Source organism: Aythya marila, assembly GCF_965140915.1.
Source record: "Aythya marila genome assembly, chromosome: 27".
Taxonomy (NCBI): domain Eukaryota; kingdom Metazoa; phylum Chordata; class Aves; order Anseriformes; family Anatidae; genus Aythya; species Aythya marila.
In genome coordinates, this window is record NC_139068.1 from 2,289,443 (window position 1) to 2,306,652 (window position 17,210).

Below are 17,210 nucleotides of genomic sequence, written 5' to 3' on the forward strand. Positions count from 1 at the left end.
GGGTGCAGAGCTTGGTGCTGCCCGTGCCCTGTGTGTAGGAGCAGTTTTGCCTTGCAGCTGAGCTGCCATCCGCCCTCGCTTCCTTCCAGGGCTGCTCAGGACCGTGTGTGTGGTCCTTATCTTCCCCTCGCAGCTCATCACCGCTAATCTCCTCTGCAGAGACACGCAGAGGGTGACTTGCAGGGCTGCCTCCCTTCTTCCAGCTCCTCCTGTCCAAACCACAGTTGTGGCTGCTCTTCAATTTCCTTCTGGCTTTAAGGCCAGCCAGTCCTACTCAGAGTGGCTTTAAAAATGCTTTCAACTTGACCTTTCCTATTGCAGCATTGCTTGGTCTTTACCTTGTCTGTGCTCTTCAGTTCACTCTCCAGCTCCCCTCATTTTTGCTCTGTTTGGTCTCTCAGATGCTTCAGGTCACATCTCTGAATGAGCACCCTGCTTCCATCAGTCCTGCCAGCTGAAATTCCTAGCCAGCCTCTAACATGTCCTCTGGCAGTCCTCCTGTCTCTCCTCTGGCCTCGTCCAGCTTGGTGTCCCACCGCAGACATCTGCAGAGCACGCTGCCACCACAGCCCTGAGCGCTGCAGCTCTGCTGCTGCCTCTTGCCCGGATCTGCCATCTCTCCCTTCTCCTTCCCATCTCAATGAGAGGCGTCTGCAGTTCTCAGCCTGCCTTTGCTGCTCTGCCACATCCTACTGGACATCCCTCATGCCAGATTTTCTCCTTATTTAACTCTGCACCAACCCGTGGTTATCCTTCCGTGCTCCCCTTGCGGGTCAATGTTGCTTGCCTGTCCCTGGATCTCTTGTGGATATTCCTTTCCCTGCTCTGACTGCCTTTTTGGTCACATTCTCCAGTTTTGGTTTGGTTTTGAGCAAAAAATCCTAAACAAGCCAAGTAGTTCTGGTGCAGGAAACAGGGAAGGCTCCAGCAGCCCAGCTATACAAACCCAAATGCACCGCAACAGCTCTGGGTATTGGTAGGAACGGCAGTCACTTGCTGTTCTAAAAAAAGGAAAGGAAAGGCTGAAAATAACATAATCCCAGGAAAACTAGAACAATTGCTGTTGTAAAAGTCAACTGTCTGAAAAGAATCCACACTTGGAAGCAAGTCAGGGCTCTTAGAAGTAGTGACAGCTTCGAGGTTGTCTGCAGAGGGAAACCTGCCTGCAGCAGAGCTGTGCTCTTTCTGCTACCTGCTCATTGGCGAGTGCTGCAAGAAAGAAGCACTTGCAAAACTCGCAAAGCATCTTGATGACTGAGAGCAAGGTGCAGTCCCCATGATGGATCACTTAATGTGTGGGAGGAAGGCCACCAAGCCTGCAAACAGGAGGGAACCCAGCAGGATCAGCTCTGACGTAGTCCTGGCAGGTCTCTTCTGCCTGCCCGTCGTGTGGTGGCCAGTGGGAATGGAAAGGTTTGGGGGATTTTGCAGCTGTGGAGTTTTCAGCAGCTGTGACAGTGATCCTGAGACCCGGGAGAGAGCGGTGGGGGATCTTCCCCCCTGCACACCGAGTTCTGCCTCCCTCCTGACCTGACAGTCATGCTGATTTTTCTTTAGAAATAATCGACGCCTTTCTCTGGGAATTGGAATTTTTTACACCTGAAGACAAGGGTTTGGGCACAGATATTCCATAAAAGAAAATGAGTTTACATCACCTTCTCCTTCAAGGGCCAGCCTGACTCTGCAGCCCCTTGGTTGCAGTCGCACTTTGCCTGCTCAGATGCAAAGCTTTCTGGTAGCTATTCGCTTCCTTTTTGCCTTTTTTTTTTCAACTCCTGGTTTCTTATTTGCTGCAGAGAGAGATTTTTTCCCTTCTGTCATCATCTCAGTGGACAGACCAGGTGCGTGGGTGTTTGTGTTCCCCACTCGGGTGGGCGCGGGGCTCCCCCTGAGCAGCGTTGCTGCAGCTTGCTCAGGCCCCAGGGATGGCACCATGACCCTGAAGCTCTGCTTTCCCATAGCCCCTGCACCAATTCTAGAAGGGTTTGGAGTTGGAAGAGACCTTGAAGATCACCTTGTTCCAACCCCCCTGCCATGGGCCATGTTTCTCAAAGCCCCATCCAGCCTGGCCTTGAGCACCTCCAGGGATGGGGCACCCACAGCCTCTCTGGGCGGCCTGTGCCAGGGCCTCATCCAGCTAATTCCTCACCCACCGAGTGGTCCCTCTGTCAAATCCATGTCTCTTCAATTTATGAGACAAGGATATCATGGGGGACAGTGTCAAATGCTTTGCACAAGCCCAGGTAGATGATATCTGCTGCTCTTCCTCCATCCACCAAAGCTGCAACCCCCTTGTAGAAGGCCACCAGATCTGTCAGGCACAAACTGCCCTTAGTGAGGCCATGCTGGCTGTCACCAATCACCTCCTTATTTTCCATGCCCCTTAGCAGAGCTTCCAGGAGGATCTGCCCCATGATCTTGCCAGGCACAGAGGTGAGGCTGACTGGCCTGTAGTTTCCCAGGTCTTCCTTTTTTTTTTCCTTTTAAAAATGGGGGCTTTATTTCCCCTCTTGCAGTCAGTGGGAACTTCACTGGACTGCCACAGCTTCTCAAATATGATGGATCCTGGCTTAGCAGCTACATCTGCCACTTCCCTCAAGACCCACAGATGGATCTCATCAGGTCCTGTGGAGTTTTGCACCTTCAGGTTCCTTAGATGGCCTCACGCCTATCTCCTACACTGTGTGGTTCACCATTCTCCCAGTCCCTGCCTTTGTCTTCTGGGGCCCAGGCCATGTGGCTGGAGCTCTTGTCAGTGAAGACTGAGGCAAACTAGTCATTGAGTACCTCAGCTTTATTCATATTCCGGGTAACCAGGTCTCCCACATCCTTCCAGATTGGGCCCACAATTTTCCCGGTCTTTTATCACCCATGTACCTATAGAATCCTTTCTTGTTGCCCTTGATGTCCCTGGCCAAAATTCATTGTAAAAGGGCTTTGGCTTTCCTAACGTGATCCCTGGCTGTACCGGACAGTGTCTCTGTATCCCTCGAGGCTCTCTGTCCCTGCTTCCACTCTCTGCAGGTCTCCTGGTTCTGTTAGAGTTTGGCCAGGAGCTCCTTGTTCATCCATGCAGACCTCCCTCTGCCTGCTACCTGCTGCCTTCTCTTCCAGTGCGGAGCCCAGCCTGCTCCTGTGTTTTCTGCCATCCTCCCTCCCACGTATTCTTCAGCTGTCTCTTGCCTTTCCCTTGATGGTTATTAAAAATGTACTTGATGTGCTCTAGCCCTATTTTTATGATGGTTTATGTGAGTTAAGTGGATGCAGCGGGTACATATGGGCTGCAGAGAGCGTGTGAGAGCCTCCTGGTGCAGCAGTCCTGTTTCGCTAGCCCCCTGTGCGCCCTGCGTGCTGCTGATGCCCTTCTCACCTTCCTTCCCGCAGTGGCTGAAGGATCCTGGTCCCCGCAATGAGAAGAGGACCCTTTTCTGTGACATGGTGTGTTTCCTGTTCATTACTCCTCTGGCAGCAATCTCCGGCTGGCTGTGTCTTCGTGGAGCCCAGGATCATTTGCAGTTCAACAGCCGACTGGAGGCCATTGGACTCATAGCACTAACTATAGCACTTTTTACAATCTACGTCCTTTGGACGCTGGTAAGTGTGGAAGAGGGCTCTGCTCGCTGCTCCCGGGGGCCTTGTTCTTGTTCAAAATGTGAGGCTGAAGTCTTGGCTCACGCTGCTGCGGTGCAGCTGGCCCTCGCGACTCCCCGCGTGAGAAAAGCTTGGGCTCTTTCTCTTGAACGTCCATTTAATTATCTTTAAATGGAAGCTGTTAAAGTTGTCACTTAAAAAATGAGCTGTCTGGGAATGAGAAACCACTTCCTGGTGATCTCCTTTCCAGATTGACATGGGAGTCACGTTCCCCAGGGTGTAGTGTGCCCAGGCACAGGCGGGCCCAAGCGCGGCTGAGGCTGGGTGGGGAGGCCTGGAGCTGGCTGTTCCAGCTGCTGTGCCTGTTCCTATTTTCAAGAAAGAGCAGAAACACAATCTTGGCACCCGTGTGGTTTAGAGAAAAGTAAAATCTGGAAAATGTTTGGTCCCTTCAGAATCTGCCATCACATCCCTCCACGCTTTGTGGCCCACAGCTGAACAAATCCCTGCAAAAATATTTTAAAAGCATTGTTAGCATGGAAGGGTGTGTGCAAGGAATGCTCCAGCCCGGGGAGACCTCTGACTTCTCACACCAGATTTTCAGAATGGAACCCTGAGCTGAGGCCAGCCTGCCCTGGCCCACCACCGCTGCTTTACAGCTGCACTGCTGGGGCTGGAGGCGCTGGGGACCAGTGGGAACCTGCACTCGATGCTGCCTGGATGTTTAACTGCTCCATGCTGGGAAAGGGCTTCCCGCAGATGCCTCGCTGTACTTCCTTCTGGACATGCTGAACTAGGCAGCCAGGAGCTTACAGCTTGGAGCAGGGCCAGAATAGCAGGAAAGCAAACACACATTGGTGGTGCAGCACGTATCTGTGAGCGCTCCCAGCTGGGCTCCTCCCTCTGTTCCCAGTTCAGTTCTTTCACGTTCTGTTATCAGGTGGGTTTCTGGGTTTGAATCTCATTTCAGCTCTCCTCCTCTCAGCCCTGCATGTGCTCAGTACCCTTCTCCAGCCACTTGCACTGTTTCGGGAAGGGAAGGGGTGCAGTCGCTGGGGGAGAAGCGGTGGGACCCCAGAAGATGGCAGTTCTGCAGTCAGTAAAAATGCCACAGCCCACCTGCCTGCCATCTGATGCTCTGATTTCTCAGAAGCAGAGCTTTCTCTGGGGTTAGGACATTCCTTGCAACTAATCCCATGCAGATCCTGGTGCCAAGGAAGGGTGAGCTGGGGCTTCAGCCTTCCCTTTGGTGGGACACATGCTGCTGTCGAAACACACAGAGATAGCAATGCGCAGGGAGATGTGAAAGAAAAGCTCTGGCTGCATAAGGTTCACTTCTGTAGAAAGCCAAACTAAAATTGGAAACTTTAAGAGGAAGTGCTTCCGTCTTCTCTGTCCTGGGACTAGTCTGGTGCTGCCCCAAATCTGGAGGAAACGGAAAAATGTTTTCAGTGATATCATGCGTCATGACTCAAGTTGCTCTGCTTCTGCTGCACTTCCCACTTCCTTGAACAGGGAGGGATGTGAAGTGGAGCCCCTTTATTCAGCTTTACTGTACTCAGCTGCAGTTCCTCTGTGCCACTGCGGGCTGTGTGACACACAGGGCTGTTACACGGTCAGTGGTGATGTGCTGTAATCAGCATGAGGATTGCAAGAGATGCCACGGCCGAGCTTGCAGCTCCTTCCTGTGGAGCAGGGTCTTTCCGTGAGGTTTGCATTACTTAGCTCCTCGTTTGCATGCTCTCTGAAGACTGCAAGATCCATTTGCTTCTTGTTTATAAGCAAACAACCTTATTCCCAGTTGTACCTCTACTGCAGGCAGAAGGGGAGCACAGATCAGTAGGCTGGGTCACCCCAATGCTGTGGCGCTGCTCTGCTTCTCATAGCAGATGTCTCAGTCTCATACAAAAGCAATGGGAGTGCTGATGTTCCCTTGCCCGATCTGCTTCCTGGTGCTTCCTACTTGTCAGCAAAATGACACATTTCTTTTACAAAATGAGAAAGTTTGGTTCTGATGAGTGGCTGACTGGATTCAGTATTTAATTTTCTTTACCGCAATTTCTAGGAAAATAGCAGGGAAATATATGCTGCTTTTATTCCTTCCTCGAAAAAATAAAATCATCTAGAAACATTTAATTTCAAAGCTAAGGAATTGGCAGGAGCTGTGAGAAAGTCTGTGGTGGGGTTTGTGATTGCAGAAGGGCACGGCAAGAGGCGCAGCCCATGCGGAAAGTGCAGCTCGAAGCTCCCCCTTGCAGGGCTGCTCTGAAACTGCAGGGCCAGCTGCTGCCCCTGGGCCAGGCTGCTGCAGGCACCTCCAGTCCCATCCTGCTGCTGCCCAGAAAGCTCCTTTGGCCGCGCCAAGCTTATACATTTAGCACGAATTAATTTATTCCTCATTAGAGGCTTGGGTGACGGAGTACCCTAAACCGTTTTGGGGTCAGGGCTGCGTCCCTCGTCAGGGGGGTGCTGGTGGGACAAAAACTGGGCAGAGCCTGCACGGGGTGGATGCTCTCCGTGTCTCCCCGGCCCTCCGCCTGTAACCAGCCTTGTTGCCCACCAGGTCTCGTTCCGCTACCACTGCCAGCTGTACTCGGAGTGGCGAAGGACCAACCAGAAAGTCCGCCTGATGATCCCGGCCTCGCGGAGCCCTCACCCCGTGCCCCACTCCCTGCTCTCCGCCAAGCTCCTGAAGAAGACCGCGGACGAAACCACCGTCTGAGCCGTGGCTGCGCCCGCGGCCAGGGTGAGGGCGGCCCCCCCGGGGCCAGCAGAAGCAGAAGGGGCCGGGTCTCCCCCACGCGTGCAGGGAGCGCAGCAGCCATGGAGGCACTAGGGAGCAGTCGTCCCACCCGAAGGGACTTCGCGGTCGGCATGTACTTCGTACGATGGCAAACACAGAGGATAAAGGTCTGTCGTGTGAAACGGCCCAAAAGAGCCAGATGGCGGAACACGCCTGTCTGCAGGGACACTTTGCTATAACTAAATACCGTACGTGGAAAATCTCTCACATATATATATATATATCTATATATAATATTATTTTTTAATGGCCATGAATATTGTGTTTCAGTCCTTTTGTGTTGATGTTCTAAGCTTCAGTATAGAAGCTGGCAGCCTGATCTCATTCAGAGGTTAAATCTATGCCTTTTCTCTAAATGAGCGTATAAAGAACACTTTTCATTGACCGTTCTCGAAAGTCCCTTCTCCTTTGCACTAAATTGGTTTTGATAATATTGCAGCAGCCTTTCCCGTTACTCTTTGGTCTCTTTCGTGGTGTTTCTGTGCTTTCTAGAAAGTTATGTGTTTTTAATAATTATTATAATCCCAGAAGGAGTAAAATGACATAATACTGAATGGAGACATTTTGTATTGTAAAGTACTGTAATTTTGAGGATTTCAAAATAAGTTTCAAAAGCAGAAAATCTGTTCCTGTGCAGACGTGATCTCACAAAATGCTTTCCCTGCAGATCCTGGCTCATCCCCAGGACTCAGATGCGCTCAGCTCTTGGCTTGTCTGACAAAGGTAGATAGATGGAGGATCTGAGGGTGGGAAATGACGGCTCATCCTAGCTAAACCCACCGTTGCCTTTTGCTTTTAAAGGGTTCAGAAAGGCTCTTTCCCAACCCCAAAAGCTGAGAATAGGAGTCTCTGTTTTTGCTGACGTCCTTACACAATCTTGAGGCTGGACCTCTTGTAGTGTCAGTTATCCACATACCTTCCAGGGACAGGCCATGCTCTGCAGCTCTCGGCAGGACATCTCGGCTGTCTCTGTGCGCTTTATTTGCACATTCCTTGGCAGCAGAGGAGCTGCTGTCATTTGATTCATCCCTGAAATCGCTGCCTGCCCATTATGTGTCCTCTAGCAAAACACCCCAAGTTCACTGGTTCCCAGAGGCGTGCAGGCTCCGGGTCCCTTTCCTTGCAGGGCTGGCTTTCCTCCTCCTCCTCCATCCTCCTGCATTTCCAGCATGCCCAGCTCCCAAACCCCTCTGCCCCAGAGTGACCAATCTGCTGCAGGTCTCTAGCACATAGCAGAGTCTCTCCCTCTTCCTGAGCTTGGTGTTAGTCCGTGCCTCTCCAGCTCCTCGCTGCTGTGCCAGGCAATGCCTGTGTTTGGTGCTGTGCTCTCCCGAGCCCTGCTTGCAGAACAGACCGTAAGGATGCCAGCACTGGCACTGCTCTGCTGAGTGCAGCTGCTCAAGCATGAGACAGCTCCTGGTCCCGCAGCAGTGAGGGTAGAAAGCAGGGAGGAGGCAGGCTCCAAGGGTGTCTTTGCAGTGGGTGGTCACAGAGCATGTCCCTCAGTTCCTTTCCTGATCCCAAGTGGATCAGTTGATGCCCTGCAAGACTGAGGCCTGTAATTTCTTGAATTCGCAGCACCACGTGCTGTTCCTGCTTCCTTCTAGCTGCAAAGCTGGATATTTTTCCTTGCGTGCCCCTGTTCTTTGGTTGTTTGTGTTTTTGTTTTTGTTTTTTTGTTTGTTTTTCTTCTGCCTGACCCTAGGCTGGAAGTCCCTGGTGGACATGAGCAGCAGTGGCCAGTATCCTCTCTCCAAATAGGATTGCTCCAACCCCAGGGCTGGCTCTATGTCTGCTTTCCTCCTTTTATCTCCTGTCCCATGGTTATTCACGTGGCTCAGTGGTACCCCAGCACATCCTGCAGCAACACCTGTGCAGCTGTGTACCTGGGCAGGTCTCTGCTCTGAGCACGAGGGTCTCGTTGGATCACGGGCTGAATGCTGTGGCACAGCCGGGCTGTGTGTCTCTGCTCCCCTCTCTCTGCTAGGCCCTGTCTGGCCTGTTCCCTTCTGCTGCTTACCCTGGGCACCTTCCCTGCCTTTCAGCTGTCACAAAGTGGGGGCTTGGCCCCTAGTGCTCTTGGAGGCTTGCAGTGAGGAGGCCTCTTCAGTCCAGCCTCAGCATCCTACAAGTGCTCGCTTTGAATCAGCTCGTGCAGAGGAACTGTTCCTGCTGCCCCCAGCTCCTGCCTGCTGCTCCCCCTGCGTGGAGGTTTGTCTGTGCTCCGAGGCCATGCAGTGGGCCCTCTGCCCCTGGCTCTGCTGGCTGCACTGCGGGAAGGGAGCTGCAGATCCAACGCGGGTGCTGCCTCCTTTCCCTTGGCAGTGGGCACCGCAGCACCACCCTGCCTTGTCCTAGGTACCCCTGCACTCAGCCTGTCCTAACAAAACCCGTGTCACCGAGACATTCCCGCTGCAACAAAAATCTGGGGATTTGGTTTAACCTTCCCAGCCCTGGCTGCCTCCCAGGAGCTTTGTCTTCCAACGCATCTAGTTCTGGCAGGTATGTAAGGATGTGCACTCCCACACCACGTTCCCATAGTAAGGACTTAAAGGAGCCAGTGTTCCGGCTAGGAAACCCACTGTTGATCCAAATATGCAACTGTGAAAGCCAGAAGTCCCTGGCTGGGGCAGATGGGACCTGGCCCTGTGCTGCTGCACGGCCATGGCTTCACTCTGCTTCATTGTCTTTATTGTAGTTGCCGATAATTGGAGTTGTTGCATGTGCCCCTGCAAAACCCAATAGTGACTCTTTGAGTTCTTCTCCTCCTTCCCAGAGGAGATGTTCAGCTTGTGAATGTGGGAAATCAGTGTCTCTGACCCGCCACATTCCAGTGTCATGGGGAAACGGGCTGTGCAATTATGTAAATAAAAGTGAGACAAACTTTGGGCTGTTGTGTTGTTACTGGAGGAGACGGGAGGGCCCAGGCTATCTCTGTGATAACGAGCCGTGTATGCTGCCTTCCCAGGGCAGCTTTCCTTAACTGCCTCCAGGAGAGCTGGCAGAAGGTTTTGTGTTGGAGCCGAAGCTGGACAAATCCCAGGGCTTTTATTTTGTCTGTGCACAGAAACTTGCCTCGTGTGAGCCAAGTGAGGTGAGTTCTGGGACAAGAGGCTTCCTCACCAGGATGGGCATGGGGCTGCACAGATCGGTCCTGGTGACCCTGCAATACAGCCCCAGGGAGGCTCTGACTCTGCACTTTCTCTCTTTCCAAAAAAAAAAATCCATAAACCTAACCCTATGTATGACCCGAAAAAACATGGCTGTTGCCAAGTTTTCCCATCAGAAAGTGCTCCTAACAGAAGCCTTTGGGTAGGCCTGAACTCCCTTGGGGAGCCTTTTTGCAAACCCACATGCAACAGGACTCTGCGCATTCTCTCTTAGAGAACGTGGGTGTATCACATCTCCTATCACCTGCAAGCCTCTGGGAAGGTGGAGAGGTACAATGGGCTGTTAAAGACTATGTTACGAGCAGTGGGTGCTGGGGTGTGGAAACACTGGGACATAAATCTACCAGAGGCCACTTGGCTAGCTAACAACAGAGGGGCTGACAGCCGTAACCCTAACCCTGACACAAAAAAGTGTCAGGGTCAGGGTTAGCGCCAATGTGTACAGCCTTCTGGTGACACCCAATATCCTCAGGGATGCCCTAGAGGCCTCCCAGGGCACTATAGGACACCCTATGAGCCTCCTCTTGTAACCTGGAGGAAAAATAAGGACGTTTCCTGGAATCTAGAGCCCTCTGGAGGCCTCATAGGGCTCTCTAGTGCACTCTTGTGCACACTTGAGGCCTTCTGTGGTCCTCCCCTGCACTCTAGATCCTCTGCAGGTCTACCAGGGCCACCCAGTGCCCTCTAGCTCCTGAATGCCTCCCAGTGACTCCCAGGTTCCTTTAGGATGTCATAGAGGCCTTCAAGGGCATTCTAGACTGCCCTACGAGCCTCCTCTTGAACCCTAGAGGCAAAATAATGTGAGAAAAAAATCTCAATAATTTTCTTCAGACAGGATCTTCTGTGAAGCTATTTTATTCATGATTGCAACGGCGGGAGTCCTGCAAGCAGGAGCACATAGAAAAAATTTTATCATAACCTTATATTCCCTATTACCCGACACCTGGTTTCTCCCCTGTTTCCTCATTGGCTGAGTACAACAGGTTCACAACCTACTCGACGCACTTCTATACCGTATGTGTACAATTTGATTTGACCAATTGTTAATTCCTCCTTTTCCTTTTTTTTCCTTTTTCTCTTGTGACTAGAGGGTCCGTGATTTTTGTATTTACTGACTTCGTACTGCTCATCCTGTTTTCCTTAGCTAAACTCCTTATTTTGGGACAGTGGGACCATCCCCTTATCTGCTTAACATACTCCCCACTGCTATGCCACACAATCATTTTTGAGTATGCATGGTTAGTGGAATTTTCCACTGCAAAAACACCTTCTACTGCAAAAAACACACCTTTGTTTCTCCCAAGACTTCTTCAAGCCCCACGTTGAGTGGTGCCAAAAAGGACTGTGGTGGGTTGACCTCAGACAACAGCTAACCTGCTGGAAAAAAGGGATGTGTGGAGCCACCACATCCTGAGGTTGGTGGTTATTCTGGCACAGGACATTTCCAACAAGCTGCAAAACCAAGGCAAAGGTGCTGAGTGGTGGTCATGGAACTCTGAGTTCTGGTCTCATAATCTTGCTGTTGTGTGCCAAAAGACAAGAGCCTGGCCTAAAATGTCATGTAGGTGGACAGCCGTGAATGAAGCTCAAGCTTTCTCATCATCTCTTTCCATTCATAGAAACACATAGTCTGTGCACCTTCAAAAAAACAAGCGCCAGCCAGTAGGAATTGCTTCAGGACCACCCAGCTGTCACACAACACGTGGAAGAACTGCAAGCAAGGCTCAGCATGGACTACTGCCCTCCCAAGAGGGAAACCCTTTCTCTCAGCTGCCCGTCACCTTTTGACCCCTGCTCGCCTGTTAGCCTGCTGTTCAACAAAGCCATCCTAAAACATTGACCCCCCAGTTCACAAATTAATTCAGTAGGAAGTCTTCAGAAATGTAGAGGCAAGGCTAAACTAATACAGGTTCTCTAAAGGGCTGTGCTTCAGGGAGACAACCTGAGCCAGGATTCTTTATCCCATACCCAGAGCCAAAGGTGGATTCTCTCTCCCTTGAATGATGCTGGCAGGAAAGTGAAGATGAGGACATCCGTATCAGCGTTTGAAAAGGCTACTTGACCCTTCTCATAATCCAGAGAAACGCGCATCCTTCTTGGGATGCAGGTCAGTGGCAGTGGGGTGCATTTAGGGGACGTCAGAGCCCGAAAAACTTTGTCCAGCTTCACCACAGCCCAGAGCCCCTCCTGGGGGCTGAGTGGGATCCGTCCCTTCCTCTGCAGAGAGGCCCTGGCAAGTCCCACGCCCCAGCTCTTTGCACTGTCCACGGTGACCTCCCAGGTGTGCTGCCCAGAAATGAAGCCCTCGTAGCCCAGCACACAACACCACGTATCAAACCTCTCCGGTCCTTCAGGCCGCTTTTGCCACTCTGCTCCCCATCTCACGCCTTTACCATCCTCTGAGAGGAGCAGCCAGGGGTGAGCGGTGTCTGGATCCAGAGTCATGCTTGCTAGGAGAGAGAGAGACTTGATCAGTGGCTTAGGGTAGAGATTGGGATGGGGGTGGTGGCAGTGGTGGGGAAGAACCCCACCAGGGAATGAACCCTGCTGCTAGGATGCACCCAGTCCAGGATGAAGACTCTGACCCACAGCAAAATGCCAGTGAGGTCATTCTCTTTCTGTCACTGCACTGTCTGTGCTGAACAGCACTCAGGGGACTGGGTTTCAGAGTGGTCATTTCTCCTCCACCTCACGTTTTCCCAGAAAACTTAAGTTTGACAACATAAACAGCATTGCTGGTTGTGATAGAAGACCAGAAAGGAGGCCAGGAGTCAAGTTTCTGTTTCTCTGTGAGATAGAAGAGCAAAGAGAAGAGTGAGCAACATGAGTATCGCTGTGACAGTCATTTGTCTGGGTGAGAAACAGGTGAGGAACTCACAATCCAGCTGCCTTGGCTAGGAAGGATGTCCAACACTGAGCACCTCCTGAATGACAAGCTAGAAGCAAGAACAAGCAAGAAAAGACAAACGGAGAAAGAGAAAGGAAAAGCACACAGCAAGAAGAAGAGGGGGCAAGGAAATGGTGACCCACTGAGAGGAGAGACAAACAAAAGCCTCCCTCCCCAGTTGGGCTTCTGGTTGAGCAGATTACTTCAGGGAAGAAGGGCCATCCCATAATCAATGTATAATCATCTCTGCTAGAAAAAGAGGAACTCAAGGATGGACTTTGAGGGCTTGGCTCAACGCTGCATTGTAGTGCTGCAAATGGATCTTAGAACCCCATAACTGAACCACCACTGACTCTTTTACATAAGCCAAAGTACAACCACACCTTTCTACCCATTCTCACTTTGAGTCTACTTTCTTCCCCTTTTTCCCCTCTGTGATACCTTGCAGTAGGTAAAACTGCTTGTATCTGCATCCACCATTTCCTGCTCTGGCTCCCAACCATCTCTCTTTGCCTGTGCAGAACTCTCAAGGCTATGTTTTCATCGCACTGTCTCCCAGACTCTTTTTCACTTGACTTTTTTTTTTTGATTCCCTTATCATGGGTACTTGGAAATTAGATAGGGTTCAGCCATCCTATTCTTTGAGCCACGAGTCTTCCCTTTGCAGCTGGTGGGGAGGAGTAAAGCAAAAGATGAGAAGAGTTGGGTAGGGAAATTGGGATTTTGGTTTTTGAACCAATGTAACAGGGGCTGCCCTTGAAGATGCTCTTAAATTACCTTTTCCTAGTTTGTCTGCAAATCTCTTCCACCCTGAAAATTAAAAAAAGATTCAAATGAGAAGTGACACAAACAAAACTTGCTTTCCTCTGGACTAGTTTATAGCTATGTCACCAAATCAATGGGCAACTATAAGGCAAAGGTGGATTCAGAATGTCTTGGGCTACACACTGAGTTTACTTCTCTATTCAAATGCATTTCCTCCGTGCCTCTTGAATTACCCTGACCAGACTTTGTCTCTCCAGAAAAACAAGTTAAACTGCAGCAAAAACAAACACACAGAGCTATTTATAGTTCCTGTTTCTTACAATGGGCATCTGTGATCAAACTCCACTAAATTCAGGGCAGTAAATATATGCATGATAAAAGAGGAGAGCCTAGCTTCTGCATTCATCTCTTCTCTGAGTCACTGAATTAGTAGTATTTCCTCCAGAGCATGTGTAAACCCGGAGAGACGCTCTACAGTTGCCTTAAAAGACGCTATAGTGAGGTAGGGATCGGGCTCTTCTCCCAAACTCCAAGTGATAAGATGAAGAGAAATGGCTTCAAGTTGTGCCACGGGAGGTTTAGGTTGTATGTTAGGAGACACTTTACCAAAAGGGTTGTGCAGCACTGGAACAGGCTGCCCAGGGAAGTGGCTGAGTCACCATCCCTGAAGTTTTCAAGAAATGTGTAGATGTAGAACTTAGCATGGTTTAGTGGTGGACTTTAATACTAGGTTAAAGGTTGGACTAGAGGATCTTGGAGGTCTTTACCAACCTAAATGATTCTGTGATTCTGTGAAATGGAGGGAGATCCTGCAGAGACTAGCAGAACAGTATCAGATAAAATTTAGCTGTACATCTCTTGTTTTCCTCATTCTTGTCCCTATTTTTCCCTTTCACTCTTTCCACTCCATGAGTTTCATGCACCCAAGAAAAGAAAGCTCACTTCCTGTCTCCTCCATTCAGCATTTTCCTCCGCTTGCAGAGAGCAGCCCATGATCCTGCTCACCCTACCTGGATGTGTTTGCTAAAGAGCAGTTTCTTTGCCATAACCCAGATTCTCCTCTCTTGCAACTTGGGGAAACTTTTACCTTTGATCTTCAGCAGATAAGCAATGAAGCCAATGACAGCAAACACTGTTAGGATCACACTTGGAACAACCATGCCTGGAGAAGCTCCTTGTAAAAAGTCTAGGAACAAAAAAAATCCCAAGTTTACTTTTTTTTTTTTTTTTTTTCTGGGAACAGTAAGAGGGATGGCTGCAAGCCTATCACTAGCAGATCGTAGTACATATCAAAGCAAACAGGAGATCCTGTTTATGGTACACCAAGGTAAACGTACAAAATCTGTTCCACTTTTAACTTGCAATGGCCCCACAATGCAAAGAGACCTCATGCACCAGAAGAGAGCTGAATTTAAATTTAAATTATTATATTTCTCACCAAAATGCTGGAATTATTCAGGCACCAAAGAGTAGATATTTTTTCTTTGCACAGCAAAAAGGAACCAATTAAACCTCTTTCTCACCTTCCAAAACACAAAATTCCCCACAAGAGGATCCAGGACATCAACCTGTTCAGAAACCCAGCTTTCCTCCAGTCTTACCATGCCTGCACTGGGGCAACTAACCTGACATTCGAAAAGCAGTTTCCTTTTCTTCATTGAGGTACGTGTTCCTCACCACACAGGACAAGTCCTTTGGAGTATTTCCCATGACAAGGAGGGTGCTCTGTGCTTCAAAGAGGCCCCTTGCGTCCCGGGATCGGTTTTCAGCCTCTGAAGGTATGTGCTGATGGCTGGAATCTCTCCACAGGACCTGGGGCTCTGGGTACCAACCAGATGATCGACACACAATTCTGATGCCTCCTTGGATATTCTCCATGGAGATATGAGGAGCAGACCCCATGGCTAGGATGACATTAAAATAAAAATTGGGTTAAGCTATTCATGTTTTCAAAATCTAAGATCTACTTTTAGATTCCAGAAACTGCCAATGGGGAGTTGCAACTATTTTGTGCAGGGCAGACTAGAAGAATAAGCTTTTCCATCTTATCCCAAGCCAGTATTAACCTACAGGTATCCTTTAGATTTCAGAAGCACATGTGTCTGACGAACCTGTCACCTTCAGGTCCAGCTGAGCTTCTCTGTAGCTGATGCCACGACGAACCAAGCAGGTGTACTGCCCCTCATCAGAGGGTCGGACAGCAGAAAGTCTCAAATCCATGCAGCCCTGGCGGATGCGGTGCATCAGCAGTTCTGTCCTGCCTCGGTACTCTGGAGTCTGCTCCCTGTCCTGGCTCTTCTGCTCGCAGTAGTGATGCACAAGTGATGAGTGCGGCATCCGGAGCCAGCTCACCTCTGAGGGCCGAGCACTCACCCCAAGGTTAGGGCAGCAGGGCAGCACAGCAGCCTCCCCCACAGCAGCAAGGACAGGGTGACTGGGTGCTGGCACTGCAAACCCATCTGGGGAATGGCACCGGGGAGGAGGGGGAGAGAAAAGTTTCATTAGAAGCAAACCTCCAAATAGGGGGGAGATGTTAGAGAATGCAGGGCTGGACCTCGACGTTAGCCACTACGGATTCGCTGACCACCTGAGATCCATGGATTCAGGAGGGGGCTGTAGTCAAGTCCCCCACTGAGGAAACCTGTGCCACCTCACCCAGCATCTCAGCAGGGTTTTCCTCTTTTGTCACAGTCCAGGAACACAATGCTGTCCTGACCCCCACATTCTTGTGGATTAAAACAAAAAGATTGACTCCTGGCATGGAAGATATTTGGAGGACACTGGGATAGTTTTGCTTGTATGCCTGCCCTGGTTTTATTGGGGAGGTGACAAGCTGTTTCAGTGAAAGGCTTTTGGCTCAGTAACGCACCCTCCCACCTGGCCTGACCACTGCATGTAGACAAGTGGTCCAAGCATCTGCTTGGTGGAAGAAGGAGCTGATTAAAGAGGCAAGGAAAACAGTTTTAATAACTTTAATCCCTTACAAAACATCCCTGACATGCATGCAGATTCATGCAAATACTCTTGGCACTTCTGATGCTTGAATATATCCAGCCACCTGCCTGAGCTCAAAATAAATGGGGAGGCACATCAAAAAGCAAGCCAAGAAGCGAGCTAGATTTAGTCCTGGAGTTAATCTGGGCTGAGAGCAATCTCTCCCTAGGACCTTGAGCCACTGCATCGGGTGGGAAGCAGGGAGGGAAGCACAAAGCTGATCCAAAACGGGCAGAGTCCTACCTGTCCCCGGCTTGTGAGTGAGGAGCATCATGACGCACGTAACAAAGGAATGGAAAAACGAAAGAAAATGCATCTCTGCCAACGTATGACCTATAAAGGAGGAAAAGGGCAGGAGGGAAAAAAATGCAGAGGGTAACTCAGGTGTAGAAGGAACACAAAAAAACAGGAGACAGTCTGTAGAAAAGGGTGTTCAAAAGTGTTACCTGGGTGACCGATAGAGGAAAATCTTGCTCAGGACAGCTGGGCTTCTTCTGGGTTACAGTGAGCCAGATCAAAACACTTCCTTTTAATCTTCAGTTTAGATTAGGGCAGACTGGAAGGAGAGCTGGGGGCTGCGCTCCCCCTCCTGGCTTTGCAGCCACGTGGGGTCCCACAGCCGGGGTTGGTGCCAGTGGTGCCCCAGAGCCCCCCAAGGAGTCCCACGGCCACTGGGGCACCTGCAGCTCGGGGGGTGGGGGGGAACACACACACCCTGCAGCCCAGGGACCCTGCACCTGCCTTGTCCCAAAGCCACAAGAGGGATACCGAAGCCACGAGGGGGTCCCGAAGGCACAGAGGGGTCCTGAAGTCACTGGAGGGTCCCGAAGCCACAACGGCGGTTCCAAAGCCACGGGGGGGTCCCGAAGTCACCAGAGGGTCCCAAAGTCACGGGGTGGGGGGGGTGGGGGGGCCGAAGGCACAGAGGGGTCCCAAAGCGACAGGAGGGTCCCAAAGAAACGGAGGGGTCCCGAAGCCACAAGGGGGGTCCCAAAGGCAC

At 50.7% G+C, this 17,210-nt stretch overlaps 2 protein-coding genes across 3 annotated transcripts in view; one reads left to right on the forward strand and one right to left on the reverse strand.

The window, feature by feature from the left end:
* MARCHF2 (membrane associated ring-CH-type finger 2) overlaps nucleotides 1-9,272 on the forward strand; it is a 34,551-nt gene extending 25,279 nt beyond the window's left edge. For both annotated transcript variants that reach the window (XM_082780094.1, XM_082780095.1), the window contains 2 exons: nucleotides 3,385-3,594; nucleotides 6,155-9,272. In XM_082780094.1, the coding sequence (XP_082636220.1) occupies nucleotides 3,385-3,594; nucleotides 6,155-6,313 (369 nt within the window). In that variant the 3' untranslated portion in view covers nucleotides 6,314-9,272. The remainder of the gene's footprint in view (nucleotides 1-3,384; nucleotides 3,595-6,154) is intronic.
* Nucleotides 9,273-10,329: 1,057 nt separating this feature from the next.
* LOC309887966 (butyrophilin subfamily 1 member A1-like) lies at nucleotides 10,330-16,795 on the reverse strand. The gene is made up of 7 exons (XM_082780087.1): nucleotides 16,657-16,795; nucleotides 16,454-16,543; nucleotides 15,328-15,675; nucleotides 14,842-15,120; nucleotides 14,304-14,402; nucleotides 13,229-13,261; nucleotides 10,330-12,014 (listed from the first exon to the last, which is right to left on the reverse strand). Exons 2-7 carry the CDS (start codon nucleotides 16,524-16,526, stop codon nucleotides 11,494-11,496), a joined length of 1,353 nt encoding a protein of 450 aa, XP_082636213.1. The 5' UTR covers nucleotides 16,527-16,543; nucleotides 16,657-16,795; the 3' UTR covers nucleotides 10,330-11,493.
* Nucleotides 16,796-17,210: the final 415 nt, after the last annotated feature.

What these genes read in the sequence shown, in the direction of transcription:
- LOC309887966 (XM_082780087.1), bottom strand. Translation starts at nt 16,526, where the DNA reads ATGCATTTTCTTTCGTTTTTCCATTCCTTTGTTACGTGCGTCATGATG. An exon ending in AACTGCTTTTCGAATGTCAG is followed by an intron (nt 14,403 to 14,841) that starts GTTAGTTGCCCC and finishes TTTTGTTCCTAG; the next exon opens with ACTTTTTACAAGGAGCTTCT. An exon ending in TGCAGACAAACTAGGAAAAG is followed by an intron (nt 12,015 to 13,228) that starts GTAATTTAAGAG and finishes TCTCTCTCCTAG; the next exon opens with CAAGCATGACTCTGGATCCA.